Source organism: Muntiacus reevesi, chromosome 14, assembly GCF_963930625.1.
Source record: "Muntiacus reevesi chromosome 14, mMunRee1.1, whole genome shotgun sequence".
In the NCBI taxonomy this organism is placed as follows: domain Eukaryota; kingdom Metazoa; phylum Chordata; class Mammalia; order Artiodactyla; family Cervidae; genus Muntiacus; species Muntiacus reevesi.
The window spans coordinates 29,831,609-29,851,975 of NC_089262.1; the positions used below are offsets into that span (position 1 = coordinate 29,831,609).

The window sequence follows — 20,367 nt, forward strand, 5'->3', positions numbered from 1 at the left end:
CCAACCACTGGCAGATGTATTATCCTGGTGTTTTCCTTTTAAAGAATATTCTTCTGCTGGAACCCATGTAAACAAACTTGAATCCATGTCTCTCTCTGCCTCCAAGGTAGAGGATGTGCAGAAAGTTGATGACTTTTGGCATGGGGCTGCATACTTGCCTGACCTGGGACTCAAACAAGCAGAAGGAAGTGATCTCATGGGCAGCACAGGAGCCGTGACCCCAGCTGCTGACCAATGGTAACAGGGTGAGCCAGTAGGTCACTGAAAATGTGGGCGAGACACAGCAGTGCCTATTGTACTATATGGGAATGGTGGAATGGTTGCTGCTTCACTTCAAACTCTACATCTTTGAAATTCTTGAGGACGCTAATTTCTACACGATATCTTCAGGTTGGCAGCATGACTTTGGTTTAGTATTTTGGTAGGTAGAAGCTGTTCTTATAGCTTTGACTTGGTCTTTCCTACCATAGTAACAAAGATAATTATTAATTCCATTGGAGACAGAATGCTATGAAAGGAAAGAATAGCTCTCATATACTCTATGGCTGAGTTGTTAATGTTTACATAGTCATTGCAGTGTAAATGCTGGGGACGGATCTTTCAAAAGTATAATACAACGAAATCAGAAGGTGTCAGAATGCTGGCAGAAGTACAAGGAGAGTGTGTGTCAGAAAAAAAGCTAAACTTTCACCTTCCACTGTAAGGAGTAAAAAATTCACGCCTAAAATGAAAAGATAAAGTAGCAATACAAGCATGTTAATCAGAGTTATGCAGTATATAGCAAACAAATCAAAAGATTTGAATGTGCCTCTAGGCAGAAGAGATATGGAGGACCCAGCTGCAAGGGAGCTGCAATTTTTTTTTATAATAAGCCCTATAGAACTACAGATCTTCTTAACAAATGATTCCCATTTTATTGGTGTAAGGTCAGAACTCAGAAACAATTTTTTTTTTGGCTGCTTTAGGTCTTCATTGCTGTGTGCAGGCTTTCTCTAGTTGTGTCAAGTAGGGGCTACTCTCTGTTGTGGCGCAAGGGCTTCTCATTGCACTGGCTTCTCTTGTTGTGGAGCACGGGCTCTAGGTGCAAGTGTTTCAGTAACTGCGGCACGTGGTCTCAGTCGTTGTGAACCTAAGCATGGGCTTAGTTGCTCCCATGCCTGTGGAATCTTCCCAGACCAGGGATCGAACCCATATCCCCTGCACTGGCAGGTGGATTCTTAACCACTGGACCACCAGGGAAGTCCTTAGCATCAATATTTTTAAGTGGCTTTAGTATGCAGCTGGCTTTATCGATGGAGGTATAGCTTAGGCTTCCCCAATGGCTCAGCGGGTAAAGAACCTGCCTGCAGTGCAGGAGACACAGGAGACATGGGTTGAATCCCTGGATTGAGAAGATCCCTTGGAGAAGGAAATGGCGACCCACTCCAGTATTCGTGCCTGAAAAAGTCCATGGGCAGAGGATCCTGACGGGCTACAGTCCATGGGGGGCCCAAGGAGTCGGACACGATTGAGCACACACACATGCACCTCATTGACAACACATTCGTTAATACTCTTAAGATAGAGAAAATTGGGGGATATATTCACACTCATATAGGGTAGGAAAAAATGAAACAGATTTTAAATAAATCAATTGTCCTGGAGTTAGACTTGGATATTCTATAGGAGTGGATAGTTAAGAAAAACTTCTAAGTTATCTTTTAAGGAACTGCCTTAGTAGGAAGATTGCCTCTGGATGCAGCAGAGTCCAGTCTATAAATGTGTCCTATGCTCACACATGTGAAAAGCCTGGGCTCAGCACTAATGGCAGACAGCAACGATATACATCCTGCTCTGCAAGACTGACACCTGGAATATTCAGAAAGAGCCACAGCGCTCCTTGATCGGAGGCATGCCTTAAGGGACGTGCCGATAGACGGCTCAGTGATACTCGAGAGGGGAAAGGATCGATACCCATTTCTCAGAGAATTCAGAAAGCTTCCCCCAAAAAACAGTAGCCTTTTACTAGTAATATTAAGCAGTACAAGTAACATCAAAATACGTTGAATTTGGAGAAGAGAGAGAAGAGAAGAGAGGAAGAACTTTAATAAGAACATTTTTTAGCAAAGACACTAACTTGGGAAAACAGATTGCCACGAGTGAATTCACAACAATAAAATTTAACAATTAGACTTATGGGGCAAGGGAAGGAATCATTGCTGGTTTATTAAAACAGACAACTAAAAAAGCCCTTCTTTTAATTTTTCCACAAGGTTGATCCTTATAAATCTACATACACTTTGAAAATTTGTCAATTTTCCAAATTTTTCATTAGGAATTTTTGTTTTCTGAAATAAGAATTTTCATTTAATTCAGAATCTCAAAACAGCATTAGACCTTGGCCTTGTTTAAAAAAAGTTCAGTTAAACACTAAGCTAGCTAAATAGCCTTCTTGAAAGGTTTAAACACAATTGATATAGAAAATGCTTTCCCTCTAATCTCAATCTTACATAAATGAAAGAGGTGAGGGGGGAAATGTAGACAATTTCTTTAGCAGCATATATGGCTAAATCCATCAACCACCTTATACTAGAATGTCCATTATTGACCCCATTAAAAAGCACTGGGCAAAGAGCAACAGTTACCCACTTCATAGACCAGAAGACAACAACTTTAGGGTTACGGCGTAAAATATTTTTGAAACACTTCAAAAACTTTTGACATTAAACTAGAGGAATCATGTCTTCATTGTAAGAAAGAAAGACAGAAAGTAAAAGACATTTAAACTAAACTGATTTTCAATCTTCTCTGAATAAAAGAAATTAAAAAAAAAGGTTGATTAGCTAAGCTTTGTGCTCTAACCAAACTAATTAATTACAGTGATTTTAAATGGCAACAGCCCTCTGACTGGGTAGCTTGACAGTTTTGAATACTTTTGCAATGATTTTTATTTTTTAATGCAAAGACACTAAAATGATCCGGTCATGCAATGTTCATCTTATGCATTCTGTATCTCTTTTCCAATCTTGTAACTAAGGATCTTGTTCCAATCAATCTTAGTGCGTGTAACTGGCAACTGTCGACGTAAGGCTTTGAAAGTAGTGTCTGACATCATCTGGTAATTCTCACTGATGGCAGTCTGGTATTCATTTTCTGCAGCCTCTACAATCTTTATAAATTCTTTTGCTGTTTGCACCTCATTAGACACTGTTAAGGAATCTTGTATATCTTTATGACTCACTAGTTGAACATTACCATCTTCATAATAATGAACCTGAATTTTCAAGATACCAACCACCTGAGTGGTTGAAGGAGTGATTGTAAACTTCCACTCTGACCTCCAATGACCATTCCAAAAGTTTTTTGCTTGAAACTGATGGCTTTCTATGCATGCAATAATGGTTTGCTGTCCATCTATTTTTTTACCATATACAGTGCAGACTCCATTCGGATAATGTTCTTTTACATAAGCTCGTAGAGCAGTTTCTACTGAAGTTCTCCATGATTCAAATGCATTTTCTGCTTCATATGGTCTTGGATCAGTTGTTTCCTTTCTTAAGTGATCAAATTTGAAAGAGATTCTGTTTTTTGGATCCAAAAACTTTCCATTTCCCAGGTCACCATGTTCTGTTATCAGTACCTGATCTTCATAACCTTCAATTTTTACTGGGGTAAACTGGTCCAAGTTATATTGTGCAAATGCATGGGCTGCTCCTTCCCTGAGAAGATTATCATTATTAAGTAGTAACCGAACATCATTAAACACTTCATTAAATTCTCCAGGAGGAGCATGAATGATGAACTTGGTTGCCATACGCACCTTCTCTTCATCAGACAACTGCTCCTCCAGATCTGCCATTTTTCTTCTGGCGACAAACCGCGGCGGCGGCGGCACCTGACTTACCCCTTTCCGTGCGGTCCTCCTCGCCGCGCTCATTAGGAATTTTTATGGTAAGATTTTGGTAATATTTTAACAGTATACCTAAATGATATTTGACCATAACTGATATGCCTCTCTTTTTGAACATAGTAGATGCTGTCTGAGAAAAACATGGCCCATGATTTTAAGAGATATGGTCTAAAATATCTTAACGTCATACTGAAAAAGAACTTATTTGAAAAAAGATCGTTCTGATTCCATCACATAGACTTACTTAAGTGGTACTATAAATTCCTGCACAACAACCTATACTTCACTTTCAGAGAACACAGATTTGGAAATGAAGAGCATTCTAGGCTCAGAAGCACTCCAGCAGTGTTCTCTGGGAGTTGCATTTGGGAGTAGCCTCTCTTGGGGCCTCAGTCTGTCTTGCCGGCCGAGTACTTAAGGTCTGGCAGATCTCAGAAGCACATGGTCCCCCCATCCTACAAAGAAGGAAATGTCATTGTTGGGCCTAAATGTGATTTTTAAGGAATTCAGCAAGACCCCGTTTTCTTTCTTTGCTTCCAATCCTAGTGTGTGATCAACCAACATTGAAAATTAAGATTTCCTTGGGATTTAAATGTTTTCACACGGAGAGCTTAGAGAACGAGTTAAAATTAATCCAAATGTTCCCAAATTTGGGGGAAAATTAGTATCACCTGGAAGAATGTTTTAAAAATATAGACTGTTAGTCAAGGTTATGGTTTTTCCAGTGGTCATGTATGGATGTGAGAGTTGGACTATAAAGAAAGCTGAGCACAGAAGAATTGATGCTTTTGAACTGTGGTGTTGGAGAAGACTCTTGAGAGTCCCTTGGACTGCGAGGAGATCCAACCAGTCCATCCTAAAGGAGATCAGTTTTGAATATTCATTAGAAGGACTGATGCTGAAGTTGAAATTCCAGTACTTTGGCCACCTGATGTGAAGAACTGACTCATTTGAAAAGACCCTGATGCCGGGAAAGATTGAGGGCAGGAGGAGAAGGGGACAATAGAGGATGAGATGGCTGAATGGCATCACTGACTTGATGGACACGGGTTTGGGTGGACTCCGGGAATTGGTGATGGACAGGGAGGCCTGGCGTGCTGCGGTTCATGGGGTCGCAAAGAGTCAGACACAACTGAGCGACTGAACTGAACTGGGCCCCTTTCCAACTCCAATTCCAATTCGGAGAATCAAAATCTCTGTGACCACACGGGGCTGGGAGGAGAGCTGCAATTTATATTTTAGGAAGCCCCTCCCCCGCCCCCGACTCAGATGTCACCTGCTCAGTACTTATCCTCAGAATATTTGAAAACCACAATTTCTCTCATGTACACAGGAGGAAACTGAGGCAAAGGGCTTTCAGGGTATACCCTAGGCTTCCTTGTTTTTCAACAGCACCTTGAAATATTTTCACACTTTTTTAACTAAAGGAGAAATAAAAATTTGATGGAGAAAGAGCTAGTAAAAATTGGAGTGAGAACTGAGCTTGGTGGACACAGAAGCAGCTTGTGTGCCGTATTGGTTCAGAGAAGGGCTGAGCTTCTGCAGATCACAACTTCTCAAAGGAAGTGGTTTGGTTTGGTTTATGTTTTCCCTGGTGGCTCAGTGGGAAAGAATCCGGCTGCAATGTAGGAGATGCAAGAGACGCAGGATCGATCCCTGGCTCGAAAATACCCCCTGGAGAAGGGAATGGCAACCCACCCCAGTGTTTTTGCCTGGGAAATCCCCTGAACAGAGGAGCCTGGCGGGCTACAGTCCATGGAGCTGCTACAGTCCATGCTGTTGCAGAGTCCGACACAGCCGAGCCACTAACACTTGTTTTTATTAAAACTCTCGCGCCCCCTAGCGGGTGAAAGGAACAATCCAGAGACTATAGTGAAGGTGTTCTCTGGAACTGTGTTCCGATTTTGGAATCAAGATGTTTCCTTTTCTCTTCTTTTGTTTTGCATGTAGTGAAGTGCAAGTCCTTCAGTCGTGTTCGACTCTTTGCGACCCCACGGACTATACAATCCATGGAATTCTCCAGGCCAGAATACTGGAGTGGGTATCCTTTCCCTTCCCCAGGGGATCTTCCTGACTCAGGAATCGAACCGGGGTCTTCTGCATTGCAGGCAGACCCTTTACCAACTGAGCTATATACCGTGTTTCTTTTTCAGTAGGCTTTTCTACCTCCTCTGCTCTAACGTCACAACCTTTTTATCTCTGTAAGTAAAGTCAGGAGCTCTGCAAGAGTGAGGACAATTACGTTTAATATACTTTTGTTTCAGTTTAGTCCAGCACAATGAGGAAAACATTTCAAATGTCTTAAGTGTTTCCTAAGAAGTGTACGTTTTACACCAGAGCAGTTGATCTGGCACTTAAATAAACTGCAATTTAAGAAGTGACTCAAATGGTTTATATTGATTTCCTTTGCCCAAAGGAACTTAGAAGAGTCCTTAAAATTTACTTCCATTGGTCTGAAGCAAACAAACAAGCAAGCAACACCTGGTTAAGAGTTCTGATTATAACAGTAGTATGGGTGCTGGTGCCAAAAAACAGCCCTATGAAATCCTCTTTTCCAACTGCATCACAGTAAAGAGAATGTGGTTGAATGTGAGTAAACAATCTGTTGAGGAGCTCTGGGCTGAGAGCTAAGCATCTAATGCCTGTGCAGTCAGCGTATCAATTACATGCTCTGCTTAGCTTCAGTTTTCAGAATACAGCAAAGCAGATAGCAACACCCGAACCCAGAGTCTGTTACCTGAAGACGCTTTGAAAATCCTGACAACCACAGACGCCAATTAAAGTGGTCAGCGATTAGTAAGCGGAAGTGGAGCTGGTGTTTGTATATTCAGTTAGAGCCCACCACCTGATTTAATGTATGGGCATGAAAAGAGACAACTATCGTTGCTTTTAAAAAAGAAAAATGGGCAGAAGATTGTGCATTTGGAAGTGAGAAAGAAAAAAATTCTCATAATTATGTTGGGGGATGAGGAAGGAAAAGCGATCGCAAATCAAAGCCGACTTTCTCCAGCAACAGAGGGAAGTAAAGGGCTTTAAGACCTTTTGAATCTGAAAGGGGAGACTGGCCCCGCGGGGCTCTGCGTGCGGCGCAGCCCATCTCCCACCCCTCGGGGCGCGTGCGACGAAGTTCAGCACCTCGGAAAGCGCCCCCTCTCCTGGTGCTGGGGTTACGCATGCTCTTCGGGAACCCGCAGCCTCTGCTGTGCAGGTGGAGATACAACTCGCGGCTACGCGGCTGGCAACTCACTGCGAGTCGACAGCAGCGGGGAGACGGAGATGCGAGGCAGCCAGGCCGGCGTCGAAAGCCCTCCAGAGAGTCTCAGCGAGGTAGACGGAACTGTCTTCAGAAACCTCGTCGGAGCAGCTGCGGAGGAAACCCGCAAAGGTATTTGAAAGAGAAAGAGCGGGCCCCCAGGAGCGGTCTGGAGCGGCAGGGAGGGAACGCGCTAGTGCCCAAGTGACAGCGGGAAACGCCGGGGGCAAAAGTCTGAGTCTTTACAGTAGAGACCCCGCGGACGCCAGCCTTGGCCAGACAACCTTTAGACGCCGATCGCTCGCCTTGGGGGCTGTACATCTCTACTCTCGAATTCCCCTCCAGAACTGACGCTCGGCACCCATTCTCACGCCCAAGGCCAAGCTCCGCGCTCCGGGGACGCGCCTGGCGCCCGGTTCCTAGGCGCTCTCTTCCACAGCTACTTTGCAAGCCCCCGCGCGCGCCGGCACCCCAGGAGAGCCGGACTCCCCTTAGGAGCTTATCTCCCGAAACATGACCTAGAGGCCCCAGCGCGGGCAGGTGTCCGCGGCACCCGCCCCAGCCACCATGAATAAGGCGGCTGGCGGGGACGAGCTCACAGAACTCTTCGGTCGGATCCCGGACCTTATGCTGGCGGCCAACTCCAGCGGCAACGCGTCGCTGCAGCTCCAGGACTTGTGGTGGGAGCTGGGGCTGGAGTTGCCGGACGGCGCGGCGCCGGGGCACCCCGCGAGCGGCGGCGGGGCGGAGAGCGCGGACCCCGAGGCCCGGGTGCGCATCCTCGTCAGCGTGGTGTACTGGGTGGTTTGCGCGCTGGGGCTGACCGGCAACCTGCTGGTGCTCTATCTGATGAAGAGCAAGCAGGGCTGGCGCAAGTCCTCCATCAACCTCTTCGTCACCAACCTGGCGCTGACGGACTTCCAGTTCGTGCTCACCCTGCCCTTCTGGGCCGTGGAAAACGCCCTTGACTTCAAATGGCCCTTCGGCAAGGCCATGTGTAAGATCGTATCCGTAGTGACGTCCATGAACATGTATGCCAGCGTCTTCTTCCTCACCTCTATGAGCGTGGCTCGCTACCACTCGGTGGCCTCGGCTCTTAAGAGCCACCGGACCCGAGGGTACGGCCGGGGCGACTGCTGCGGCCGGAGCCTGGGGGACAGCTGTTGCTTCTCGGTCAAAGCACTGTGCGCGGCGATCTGGGCCTCCGCCGCGCTGGCCTCCCTGCCCAACGCCATCTTCTCCACCACGGTCAAGGTGATGGGGGAGGAGCTGTGCCTGGTGCGCTTCCCCGACAGGTTGCTGGGCCGCGACAGGCAGTTCTGGCTGGGCCTCTACCACTTGCAGAAGGTGCTGTTGGGCTTCGTGCTGCCGCTAGGCATCATCAGCCTGTGCTACCTGCTGCTGGTACGCTTCATCTCCGACCACCGCGTGGCCGGGACCGAAGGAGGAGCCTCAGCGGCCGGGGGAGGCCTGGCCGGAGCCAGCGCTCGGAGACGCTCCAGGGTCACCAAGTCAGTGACCATCGTGGTCCTGTCCTTCTTCCTGTGTTGGCTGCCCAACCAGGCGCTCACCACCTGGAGCATCCTCATCAAGTTCAACGCGGTGCCCTTCAGCCAAGAGTACTTCCTGGGCCAGGTGTACGCGTTCCCCGTGAGCGTGTGTCTGGCCCACTCCAACAGCTGTCTCAATCCCATCCTCTACTGCCTCGTACGCCGCGAGTTCCGCAAAGCGCTCAAGAACCTCCTGTGGCGCATCGCGTCGCCTTCTCTCACCAGCATGCGCCCTTTCACCGCCACCACCAAGCCCGAACCCGAGGACCAGGGGCTGCAGGCCCTGGCGCCCCTCCACCAAGCCGCGGAGCCCGACCTGCTCTACTACCCGCCCGGCGTGGTGGTCTCCAGCGGCGGGCGCTACGACTTGCTGCCCAGCAGCTCTGTCTACTGACGCGAGCCGAAGCCCAGGGTGCGCGCCAACTGCAAAGCAGTTTTTCCTGGGCGGAAAAGAGTGAAGGGATGCTAGGGGGACCTCCGGATCAAGAGTTTAGGAGGGACGAGGATGGAGCGGAGCACAAAGGAGCAGCCTGAGAAGAGGTTGGGGACCTTCTCCGGAGAGGGGAGGCTGCGAACCCAGGCGGAGAGAGGAAACTGGCAATGGGGCCGAGCTCAGCCTTACAGGCCCAAGCCGGCAGTCTCCGTTCCCCTTCTCTCTACACGCACCCCCTTCCTCTTCTTAGGCTATCAACGCTGGGCTGTGTAGGGCGCCCAGAAGAAGGAGAAGGCATCCGGAATGTAGAGCAATTCGGGGGCGAGGAAGTGGCCTCAGCCAAATGGTGCACAGACAGCTGAGCGCATGTATTACAGAAACTTTTTTTTTTTTTTTTTTTTTTGGCAGCTCTTAAAAAGTTCTCAAGGTGCACGCAGCCGGGGGAGCCATCCTCAAAACTTTTGCGCGCTGATCTGGGACAGCCAGGGCGCGAAGGTCTGATCTGCTGCTTGGCTGCGGTCAGGCCTAAAGGATGGGACCCGGAAACTTTTTCGGAGTTGAGAGAAAGAAGTGACAATCTTGTTGCGCCCGCAGGAGAAATGCACCGGGAGAGAGCCACCTCCCGAGAGGCGTATGGTTTATCTTTGGGGTCGGGGAGAGTGCGCAGACGCGGAGCCGGACTGGGACTCTGCACTGCCTTCGCGCTCAAGGGTAGCCCGAACCAAAACGCTCCCATGTATTGGAGCTTTATTCTCCCGGGAGTGGCTTCCCTGCGAGAGCCAGCGGACTCAGTGAGGTTACAGAGCTTGAAGAGAGAGACTTCTTCAGGCTGACGGCCCCTAAGGAGAAGGGGGGCCCACCTGCTCTCTTGGTGCCCCAGCAGCAAGTGAGTCGCCCTGCGCTGCAAGCTGGGCGTCTGGGTTCCCTTGGGAGCCCTGCGAGTGCCTGGAGACGCTGTGTGCGCTCGGGTCCGTGCACGGCAGGTGAGCTGTGCCCAGGAGCAACCCGAACAGGTCTGAGGAGACACACCACTGGGAGTGGAGACTTTTCTGCAGCCTCTCCCTCTGACTCTTTGGGAATCAAAGAGCGTGTTTGATTGAGGCTCTAGACCAGCAAGTAGAGGAATGACTCGGCCGCGTTTTTTGTAGGCTTAGATAGAAGATCAAGAGATACTGTAGAAGCGTGGTTCCTGAACACCAAATTCCTGGAAGCCTGAGTCTGATCGTTCCAGAGGAACTGTGGGGTGGGAAGGGGAATGGGAATCTCAAGTAAACTCTGTGCTGAAGGGGAAAGAGTATGGAGAGTCTGTTCTGGGTGACGTACCAGGATTTCGGATGTGGGGTTTCTTATTGCTCATAACACTGAGGAGAGAAGGCAAGAATCAGAATTCCCATAGGACTCTACCTTAATGAAGTTCCATTCATTCTAAAGAGTGCTCAGCGCGTTGACACACATGATTAATTCTTCCATAAGCCCCAGTCAATGGGACCTTCTGAAGGGTGACACATTTCTCATGACAATTCTGCAGTATAGTCCTTTCTTGAGGCTGCTCAGAGGGTGGGATGGAATGATCTACCCATCCAGCTGCCAGTTTTGACAGAGGTGCTACTCTTTTTCTCTTTGGCGACCTAGTTTGCGATCACAAACAGGCAATGTGGGCACCTACTGGTGTGCTTATTTTCATACCATAAATAATCACTATACAAGCATGTCTGCTTCTATAGCCTCTTGAACCATAAATTACTTTGTGATTTTGTTGGAAATTCCCAGAACTGTCTGAGATTTAAGGCTCAAAATGTGAACTCCATAGCTCCAGCGTTCCTGTCCCGCTTTCTATAACAGACACAGTACAAAAATTAAGACCCTGCCGCAAACACAAAAGCTGCTTGACCTCCTCAATCCTGAGCAGCCTTGAAAAAGGTAGCTTTTTCAGAAAACAGAATAATGCTTTTGTTTTAAAGTAGTCAAGTTAGCCTCTCTTTGTCGTTTAGGATGAAAACTTATTGGTACTGATATTGAGAACCAATGGGCTAATAAACATTAAACTATAAACACAAGTCTCCAAAATATAAAGTAAATGAACAAGTAAAACCTACAAAGAACAAATAGTAGCATGGTAGTGTAGCTCTGTGTTACACTGACATTAGACACTTACTGAGATATTCTCTTTATTAAGCAACTTGCTCTCTTGAATTTGACAATAAACAATGTGTGGATTGCCCAAGGTTTTTAGGAAAATATGTTGAAGTGTGTACTTCTGATATGATGGGCACTAGAAAAAGAGAAGGGGTGGGGGCAAGAACTTCATGAAAGAATTCTATGAAAAGAGTCACCTTGTCCCTACCCACACCTGTGGACTTCTAAGAACATGGCGAGAGGAAGCCAAGACCAAAACTTCTATCTACACAAGAACAAAAGCATCAACAAGGAAATGGTCAAATCCAGTTGAGATCATCAAATTATTTTTTTTTTAATGCGTGTTGTGTGCCTAACTCTGTGTTGAGTGTTGGGGTCATGTACACATTCCTGACATTTAGAAGGGGACAGTACCATGTACATGAGGCAAATGAGTCATGGGATAGTGAGTTGAATGTCATGTTGCTGTTCAGTCACTAAGTTGTGTCAGACTCTTTTCGATCCCATGAACTGCAGCACTCTAGGCCTCCGTGTCCTTCACTATCTCCCTGGGTTTGCTCAAACTTATGTCAGTTGAGTCGGCGATGCCATCCAACCATCTCATCCTCTGTCACCCCCTTCTCCTCCTGCTCTCAATCTTTCCCAGCATCAGGGTTGTTTCCAATGAGTCAGTTCTTCACATCAAGTGGCCAAAGTATTGGAGCTTCACCATCAGTCCTTACAATGAATATGCAAGGTTGATTTCCTTTAGGATTGATTAGTTTGATCTCCTTGCTTTTGAATATCGTAGTAAGGGCTAAAAGGAAGTGCTGTTTGTAGGAATACAGGGATGGAGAACATGATTCTGTTGGGGAATCAGAGACTTCCTAGTCAAAGCAGTATTTGAGATGGAAAAATGCATATGGGCTTCTCTTGTGGCTCAGCTGGTAAAGAATCTGCCTGCAATGCGGGAAACTGGGTTAAATCCCTGAGTTGGGAAGATCCCCTGGAGAAGGGAAAGGCTACCCACTCCAGTATTCTAGCCTGGTGAATTCCTGGACTGTAGAGTCCACGGGGTCACAAAGAGTCAGACATGACTGAGTGACTTTCACTTCACTTTCTTAGGAATATGAGTACAATTTAGATGGGTAATCTGGTAATTGAGACAGAGAGTAGGTGTATAGCTAGGGCATTTGAAGCTGGGGAAATTTAGTGATCAAAGGCTTTGAGGTTGGAGTGCCAGGTGCATGGTGGGGGAGGGAGAAGCAAAGCAATGTGGCCTCCCTTTCTCCTACAGGATTTACTGAGGTTTCTAGGAAGAATGTAAATGTCCCTGCACTTGCTTTATTTGTCTGGGAACAGGACAGTTTTTTCCCAGAGGGGATATGTCATTGGTATACTAAGAACAAGTACTTAAGTTCCTAAAGGGGTGGTTAAGAGAGTGTGAAAGTCGCTCAGTTGCATCAACTCTGCAACCCCATGGACTATACAGTCCATGGAATGCTCCAGGCCAGAATACTGGAGTGAGAACCTTTCCCTTCTCCAGGAGATTTCCCAACCCAGGGATCGAACCCACGTCTCCCACATTGCAGGTGGATTCTTTACCAGCTGAGCCACCAGGGAAGCCTAAGAATACTGGAATGGGTAGCCTATCCCTTCTCCAGCAGGTCTTCCCGACCCAGGAATTGAACCATGGTCTCCTGCATTGCAGGCGGATTCTTCACCAGCTGAGCTACCAGGGAAGCCCTGGTAGATTAAAAGACTTTAAAAGCTTTAAAAAGCCTTTACAATGGTTAAAGGCTTTTAAAATTGGATTCTATCTGCTCATTCAAATCTCAATGAAGTTGAGTTCAAGGAGTAAAGTATTACTTAAGTGTGAGTGTGAGTGTGTGTGTGTGAGAGAGAATCTGTGTGCTCTAGCTCCCTTTTCCATCCCATAGCCCGCCCAGTGTTCCATCCGAAAAGAGCTTCACTTGTAATGAAGACCATGCCCTGTAATTGGCCCCAGATGACTATTCTTGACTTCTTGGGGGTCCAGGGAAGACGGTTTTCAGTTGCAGGTCACCCTCCCAGCCCACCCAGTCAATCATTTCAAAATCTTTAATCAGTAGAGCGGTCCTTGGAAAAATGATCAGAAGATACATGTTGAACTCAGCAAATAATTCCATTTCCAAATGTTGCAGAGGTCAAGAGCAGGTAGGTGAGGCAGGAGAGGTGGCTGGATGCCTGTTTCTTTCTTAAGGCTGTGTGATGTGTCATGTGGGAAAAGCTTCCCTGGTGGCTCAGACGGTAAAGCGTCTGCCTGCAATGTGGGAGACCCGGGTTTGATCCCTGGGTCAGGAAGGTCTCCTGGAGAAGGAAATGGCAACCCACTCCAGTACTCTTGCCTGGACAATCCCCTGGACAGAGGAGCCTGGTAAGCTACAGTCCATGAGGTCTCAAAGAGTCGGGCACGACTGAGTGACTTCACTTTCCTTTCCTGTGTCACCTGGGGCCCTAAGAGCACTGGCTCATTCTCATCCTAGGCCCAGGGCAGGGGTCTTGTGTGGGGTTGGAAGCAGGTATTCTCATCCTAGGCGCAGGGCAGGGGTCTTGTGTGGGGTTGGAAGCAGGTAGTCTCATCCTAGGCCCAGGGCAGGGGTCTTGTGTGGGGTTGGAAGCAGGTATTCTCATCCTAGGCCCAGGGCAGGGGTCTTGTGTGGGGTTGGAAGCAGGTATTCTCATCCTAGGCCCAGGGCAGGGGTCTTGTGTGGGGTTGGAAGCAGGTATTCTCATCCTAGGCGCAGGGCAGGGGTCTTGTGTGGGACTGGGAGCAGGTATTCTCATCCTAGGCGCAGGGCAGGGGTCTTGTGTGGGACTGGGAGCAGGTATTCTCATCCTAGGCCCAGGGCAGGGGTCTTGTGTGGGACTGGGAGCAGGTATTCTCATCCTAGGCCCAGGGCAGGGGTCTTGTGTGGGACTGGAAGCAGGTATTCTCATCCTAGGCCCAGGGCAGGGGTCTTGTGTGGGACTGGAAGCAGGTATTCTCATCCTAGGCCCAGGGCAGGGGTCTTGTGTGGGACTGGAAGCAGGTATTCTCATCCTAGGCGCAGGGCAGGGGTCTTGTGTGGGACTGGGAGCAGGTGTCCCCCCAGACACTCTTCTAAGTCAGTCATGACCTTGCTGCTCTTGGATGGATAACGTGAGGGGGAGAAGGAGGAAGGAAGACCGGGGAAGATGGAATCTTTTTGCTGGTGAATGTAATAATTTCATTTGTGAGTGTATATTCCAATAGTGGGCGTTCCTGGTGGCTCAGATAGTAAACAGTCGGCCTGCGGTGCTTGAGACCAGGGTTCGATCCTTGGGTCAGGAAGATTCCCCTGGGGAAGGAAATGGCAACCAACTCCAGTATTCTTGCCTGGAAAATCCCATGGGTGGAGGAGTCTGGCAAGCTACAGTCCATGGGGTCGCAAAGAATCTGGCAGGACTGAGCAACTTCACTTTCACTTTTCTTTTCACTTTCATTCCAATAGGTGGCGCTAGAGGCAAAGAATCCACCTGCCAATGTGGGAGACGCAAAAGGCACGGGGTTCGATCTCTGGGTGGGGAATATCCCCTGGAGGAATGCATGGCAACCACTCCAGTATCCTTGCCTAGAGAATCCCGTGGACAGAGGAGTCTGGCAGGCTACAGTCCAAGTAGTCACAAAGAGTTGGGTACCACTGAAGCAACAGAACACACACACACACACACACACACACACACACACACACACACACACACACACACACACACACACACACACACACACACACACACACACACACACACACACACACACACACACACACACTGATAGAAGGCAGCAGGCCTGGATTGGACAGAAAATAAGGGCCACTGTGCCCAGGAGGGAGGCAAGACTCAGAGGTTGATCAGTGGAGCCACAGCACTCTGAGGTCTGAGAAGAAAGCTCAGTCTGGAAAAAATTAATCCAGAGAAAATAGGATAAACTGCGGGAACCCAAAGAACCTGGTGCTGAATAAGGAAGCTGTGTGTGTTCTACAGGTGGCAAGTGTGGGCGGGGAAAGGAAGGAATGACCACTTTGGTGTGAGGCTTGCCCTCTTTCCCCTCCTGCCCCACCCTACACAAGCTAGAAGAGCCCAGATCCACAGGGGTATCCCAGAAATACCTCCCCACACCCTAGCACTGCCCCTGCCACAACCCAAGAGCAGCAGAGATCAGGCTCTTAAAAGGGAGGCAACACAGAGAACTGCAGCCTGGAGCCATCAGGCCTGGGCAGCCAGGACCCCCACTCCAGGTCCGATACTAGAGAGCGCTGCTCAACACCCCACTCCCACCTGTACCCCTTCCCACATAGCAAGGAATCCATGGAGCTGCCTGGAGCCTGAGCCCCGCACCTCCACCCCATAGACTATGCTTCAGTGTGCAAGACATCAAATTCCCCTTCTAAATGGCTCCGATTTCTCTTAAGGGCTTTGTGGGTCCTTTCCTCTTGAAGGTGGAAGACACCGCTGTGAGTCTGTGCACCCTTAGGTGTGAGAGGAGGCTGAGGGTGACTGCAGGTGTGGTAAGCAGTAGGGGGTTGGGAAGGCTGTGGACGTGCAGATGTCAAGGTGCCTACAGGGGCCCTCACAGTGCTGGACGGGCTAAGGGTGGGAGAAGGGATGGGCCTTCATCAGCGGTCTCTACCTCAGGCCCTGCAAATGCAAACGTTAGGAATGGACCTGCACCCCTCATTTCCCCAGCGGCTTTGTGAAAGGGATCCCAAAGAACCCCCGAGCACAGTTCTCCTTTGCAGTACCCCTTCCCCAAATGAGCCTACACTGCAGGCTCCTGGCCACACTACCAAACCGTCCATTCTGCTAGGCACCAGGAAGCCGGAAAACACCTTGAATCCCCGTGTCCTTGTTCTCAAAGCAGCTCATTTTGTGTCTCCAAATTCCCTTCCAGCATGGGAAGTCTCCGTAATCTAGAAATTCACCTGAGGCAGCGATTACACAACCAGACTCTAAGATGAGGAAGGAGAAGGAACCACATGACATGTTTTATTTATTTATTTTTCACATAACATGTTTTAACTTGGAGAAACATGTGGGCAAGTCATTCTGCACCATTCAGGCACATCTGGAATTATATAGAAAACACTTATGAAGGACAGGTGATAGGGAGATCTAGGCCTGAGGAAGCAGGATGGCGAGCCTTTGGGAGGGGGGATCGGGATGGGGAATACGTGTAACTATATGGCTGATTCATGTCAATGTATGACAAAACCCACTGAAATGTTGTAAAGTGATTGGCCTCCAACTAATAAAATAATATTAAAAAAAAAAAAAAAAAAAAAAAAAATAATGACAATGGCTGTCATGTATCAAGTGCAGACCAGCGGCCAGCCTCCAGCCTGAGTGTTGCTCTTATGGGAAACAGCAGAGTCCAAGTGCCTGGGTTCAAAGCCCAGCTCTGCCACTTCGGAGCTGTGTAGCGTCAGAGGAGAACTATAAACCTCTCTGCCTCTGTTTCCTGATCTAGAAAATGGAGATCAGCAGCAGCAGCCTCTCCCAAGATTGCTGTGTTAACATGGGTAAAATGCTGAGAATGGTGGTAAGCACTCCGTAAGGCTTAGATATTACACATGGTCACCACTCTCTGGGGTAGGAAGTATTGGGTGGGTCATAAAGTTCCCTCAGGTTTTTCCATAAGATGTTACAGAAATCTCAAATGAACTTTTTGGCTAACTCAATATTACCCCAAATGTACAGATGAACAAGTGCAGCTTTTGAGGTTCTGTAGTTTGCTGGGGAGCAGCAGAGCCAGGATCCCAAACCAGCTCGGCTCTAAAGTTCACAGTCTTTGTGTTAAATCATGCTGCCATCATGAACTTCAAGGGCTACAACTAAGAAATGCTGCTTCACTTGGAGAAGAGAGGATTACAGGAGAAACGGGAGGCAGTTCTTTGAAAGGCTTCCAGTGAGACTCCAGGGACTGGAACAAAAGTGCAGGCTAGAGAGAAAGATTTTTACTATTTCAATAAGATGAGCTATTTCAAAGTGGGAAATCCTCTAGCATGAGATGTTCAAGCAGACTTGTAGGGATAGTATAAATTAACATGAATTAATTATGAGTGAGTTAAATATGAATTGAATATGAATGAATTAATATCTCAAATCACCAGCCTTATCTTGCATAAGGATGCATTGGATGAAAAATATAACGTTCCTGACTATATATGGACCCTTAGTTAAAAAATAAAAATTAAAAAATCACATCACAGGATAAATTACAGCATCACAAGTGTGTGTTGGTTGGCGTCTCTGGTTTCATCAAGGCCTAAAATGCCCTGTGGAAAACAGACCATGCCTCCCCATTCTACTGCAGTGACTCAGGGAGGTTGCATGGAGGTGCTGTCATCCACACTTGCCCTTTGCCACCAGTGACTGGCGGCATGGCCCACTTTCTCCTAAAACAAGTCATGCTTGAAATACTGAGACTGATGTGGGCAGGGCTGGCTGGGGATAAGGGGCAGTTGCTGCAGTTGAAGTCATAACACGTGGCATCCAAAGGGCAGATACAAAAAACGCAGGGCTAAATAAAGATTGATTTCATGCCATGTGCTCCACTGTGTCTGAGGTTAGGGACCATGTCTGTTTATTGACCTAATCCATATATCTAACAAAGAGAGCCACAAAGCAACAGCCAATCAGTGCCACCGCAGAGGCCGTGATCACCACGACGACGACACTGCCAGCCGTGTTGACCAGAAGGCCCAGGCCACCTCCAACCAGGATCTGAGCCAGCTGCACCATGCATGTGAGGGCGGCGCAGTCCAGGCCCTGCCCTCTGCCGCTGCCGTCCGGGCCCCCACCCAGGGCCCGCTGCTTCTGCAAGGCAAGAACAGGGACAGCATTTGATCTATGCCAACTGTTCTGTAGGGCAGAGTCAGCAAGCAAACGTGTTCTTTAGAAAGCCAGATGACAAATACTTGCGGCTGTGGTTACAGACACATGACTCGGCCGTTGCAGTGCCAAAGTAGTCACGGCGCACAAACAAGTTCCAGCACAACCTTAGGACGCTGCTGCTTGATTCAAGGTCCACCCCCTGCCTTTCCCCACTCCCTGCCACAAAATCTTGAATATTAACTATGGGAGTCAAATGATTAAGAACACAAAATTCTCTCTTCCTAAGCATTCAATAAATACAATGGATTAGAAACAATAAATATCCCTTTTCATCCCTTCTTTAGAGTTGAAAGTTCAAACACTTTTAGGAGGATGTTGAATCACAGATATATGTTAGGAGAGGCAACATAAAAAAGCAATTCAACCTTTTCAAATAGGGTTGTTGTTTGGTTAGTAGATTAATGTTTGATTACTATTTGACATTTGGTCTGAACTGGCTGATAGCATTGCCATTTATCGGGTATCATATACGTGCCAGGGCTTGGGCAAGGCTCTTTCATTAGGTTGTTCCATTCGTGCTTACCACCTTTCCAGAGGCACACGGTCCCACCAGGGAAACCCCAAAGCGTTAGTCCCTCAATCATGTCCGGTTCTTTGTGACCCCCATGGACTGCAGCCGACCAGGCTCCTCTGTCCATGAGGATTCTCCAGGCAAGAACACTGGAGTGGGTAGCCATTCCCTTCTCCAGGGGATCTTCCTGACTCAGGGATTCAACCCCAGTAATCTGCATTGCAGGTAGACTTTTTTTTTTTTTAACCATCTGAGCCATCAGGGAGATCCACATTATTATCATTAGCCTCATGATAACAATACTACTACTACCTACCATTTCTTGAGTCTTTGCAAAGGTGCCAGGTAGGCATTATGCTAAGCAGATTACCTATACTATCTCATTTCATTTAACTTTCCAACAGTTCTATAAGGTGGGTATGTCATTCCCATTTGATTAGAAAACTAAGGCTCTGTGAGTCTGAATGATAATTCCTACACTATTAAATTAAAAAAAATCATTGTGCAGGAAAATGCATAGTATCCTTTGAATAAGAAAAGGAAAATGAGAAAATGCAATTCATAATTGATAGATTTTCATTTAAAAATACTAGAAAGATAGACAAAAATCCGAAGTGGCTACATGTAGGAGCCTGGGGTAGGGGGTAGGGGAAATAGGGAAGAAGAGTGAAGGGAGAGGTAGGCAGGTGCCACTGGATTCATGCTTGCATATCATTGTGCTTGCTGAACCATGTCGTTGTACTTCCCGTCTAAAAATGAACTCATTTTGAGTGACACTTAGTAAATAAATGGACAAGATCTCTGGGCTTCCCTGGTGACGAAGACAGTAAAGAATCCGCCTATAATGCAAAAGACCCAGGTTCGATCCCTGAGTCAGAAAGATCCACTGGAAAAGGGAATGGAAACCCACTCCAGTATTCCTGCCTGGAGAATTCCATGGACAGAGAAGCCTGGCGGGGGTCACAGTTCATGGGGTCACAAAGAATTGGATACGACTGAGTGACTATCTTTTTCGCTTTATGACTCCCTAGTGTCCCATAGCTGCCAAATGGGGGAGGCACGATTTGAATCCAGGTTCTTCTGAGTCCATAGCCTCTGTGTTTGGGACCTAGTATCATCCAACTCTGTCTTGGAGGGGCGGTTCTCAACGACAGCTGTATCTTTAGTACCTAAGTGCCTGCCATGCATTGAAACATTAGTGACGATATCTGCCAGGGGTAAGGACAGATACAGCTCTTGTTTAAAGGTCTTAACGCCTAGTGCAACCCTGCCGCACTGCGCTTGCCAGATCAAATGATGAAAAAGAAGAGCAGTGTTCTAGTCACATGGACATGTGTTCAGCATTTTTGCAGTTTCCTGCTGGGATGGATTAAGCTAATAGTTCTCTTTAGCTTTTACAGTTGAGGAAATGTAAGCCTATTTTCAGGGGGAAAGTTGCATATTTTGATAAGAAAAGGCGGTCATTTTAGAGCAGAAATCCCCAACCTAATGCTTTTTTAGGGCCACGTGGAGTCTTGCCCTCTGGCTTGAATTCCCAGATGGAAATGGAGATGGGGGCGGGCCTCCCTTGAGGCAGCTAGAGTTAACCATCTACCACCAGCTTTCGTCCCTGCACACAGGGCATGATTACTAAAACCCCATTTCCAAGGAAAATATTGCTCA

The 20,367-nt window shown here is 47.7% G+C and overlaps 3 protein-coding genes across 3 annotated transcripts in view; 1 reads left to right on the top strand and 2 right to left on the bottom strand.

Annotated features, from left to right (window-relative positions):
* Positions 1-2,635: 2,635 nt before the first annotated feature.
* Positions 2,636-3,905, bottom strand: LOC136146383 (F-actin-capping protein subunit alpha-2-like). Its single transcript, XM_065905270.1, has one exon. The coding sequence runs from the start codon at positions 3,836-3,838 to the stop codon at positions 2,978-2,980; it is 861 nt and encodes a 286-aa protein (XP_065761342.1). The 5' UTR covers positions 3,839-3,905; the 3' UTR covers positions 2,636-2,977.
* Positions 3,906-7,572: 3,667 nt separating this feature from the next.
* On the top strand, positions 7,573-11,363 carry RXFP3 (relaxin family peptide receptor 3). Its single transcript, XM_065905376.1, has one exon. It carries the CDS (start codon positions 7,710-7,712, stop codon positions 9,084-9,086), a length of 1,377 nt encoding a protein of 458 aa, XP_065761448.1. The 5' UTR covers positions 7,573-7,709; the 3' UTR covers positions 9,087-11,363.
* Positions 11,364-16,608: 5,245 nt separating this feature from the next.
* The window catches only part of SLC45A2 (solute carrier family 45 member 2), a 34,091-nt gene continuing 30,332 nt past the window's right edge, over positions 16,609-20,367 (bottom strand). Inside the window, exon 7 of the mRNA XM_065905475.1 lies at positions 16,609-18,116. Within this exon, the coding sequence (XP_065761547.1) occupies positions 17,892-18,116 (225 nt within the window). The 3' untranslated portion in view covers positions 16,609-17,891. The remainder of the gene's footprint in view (positions 18,117-20,367) is intronic.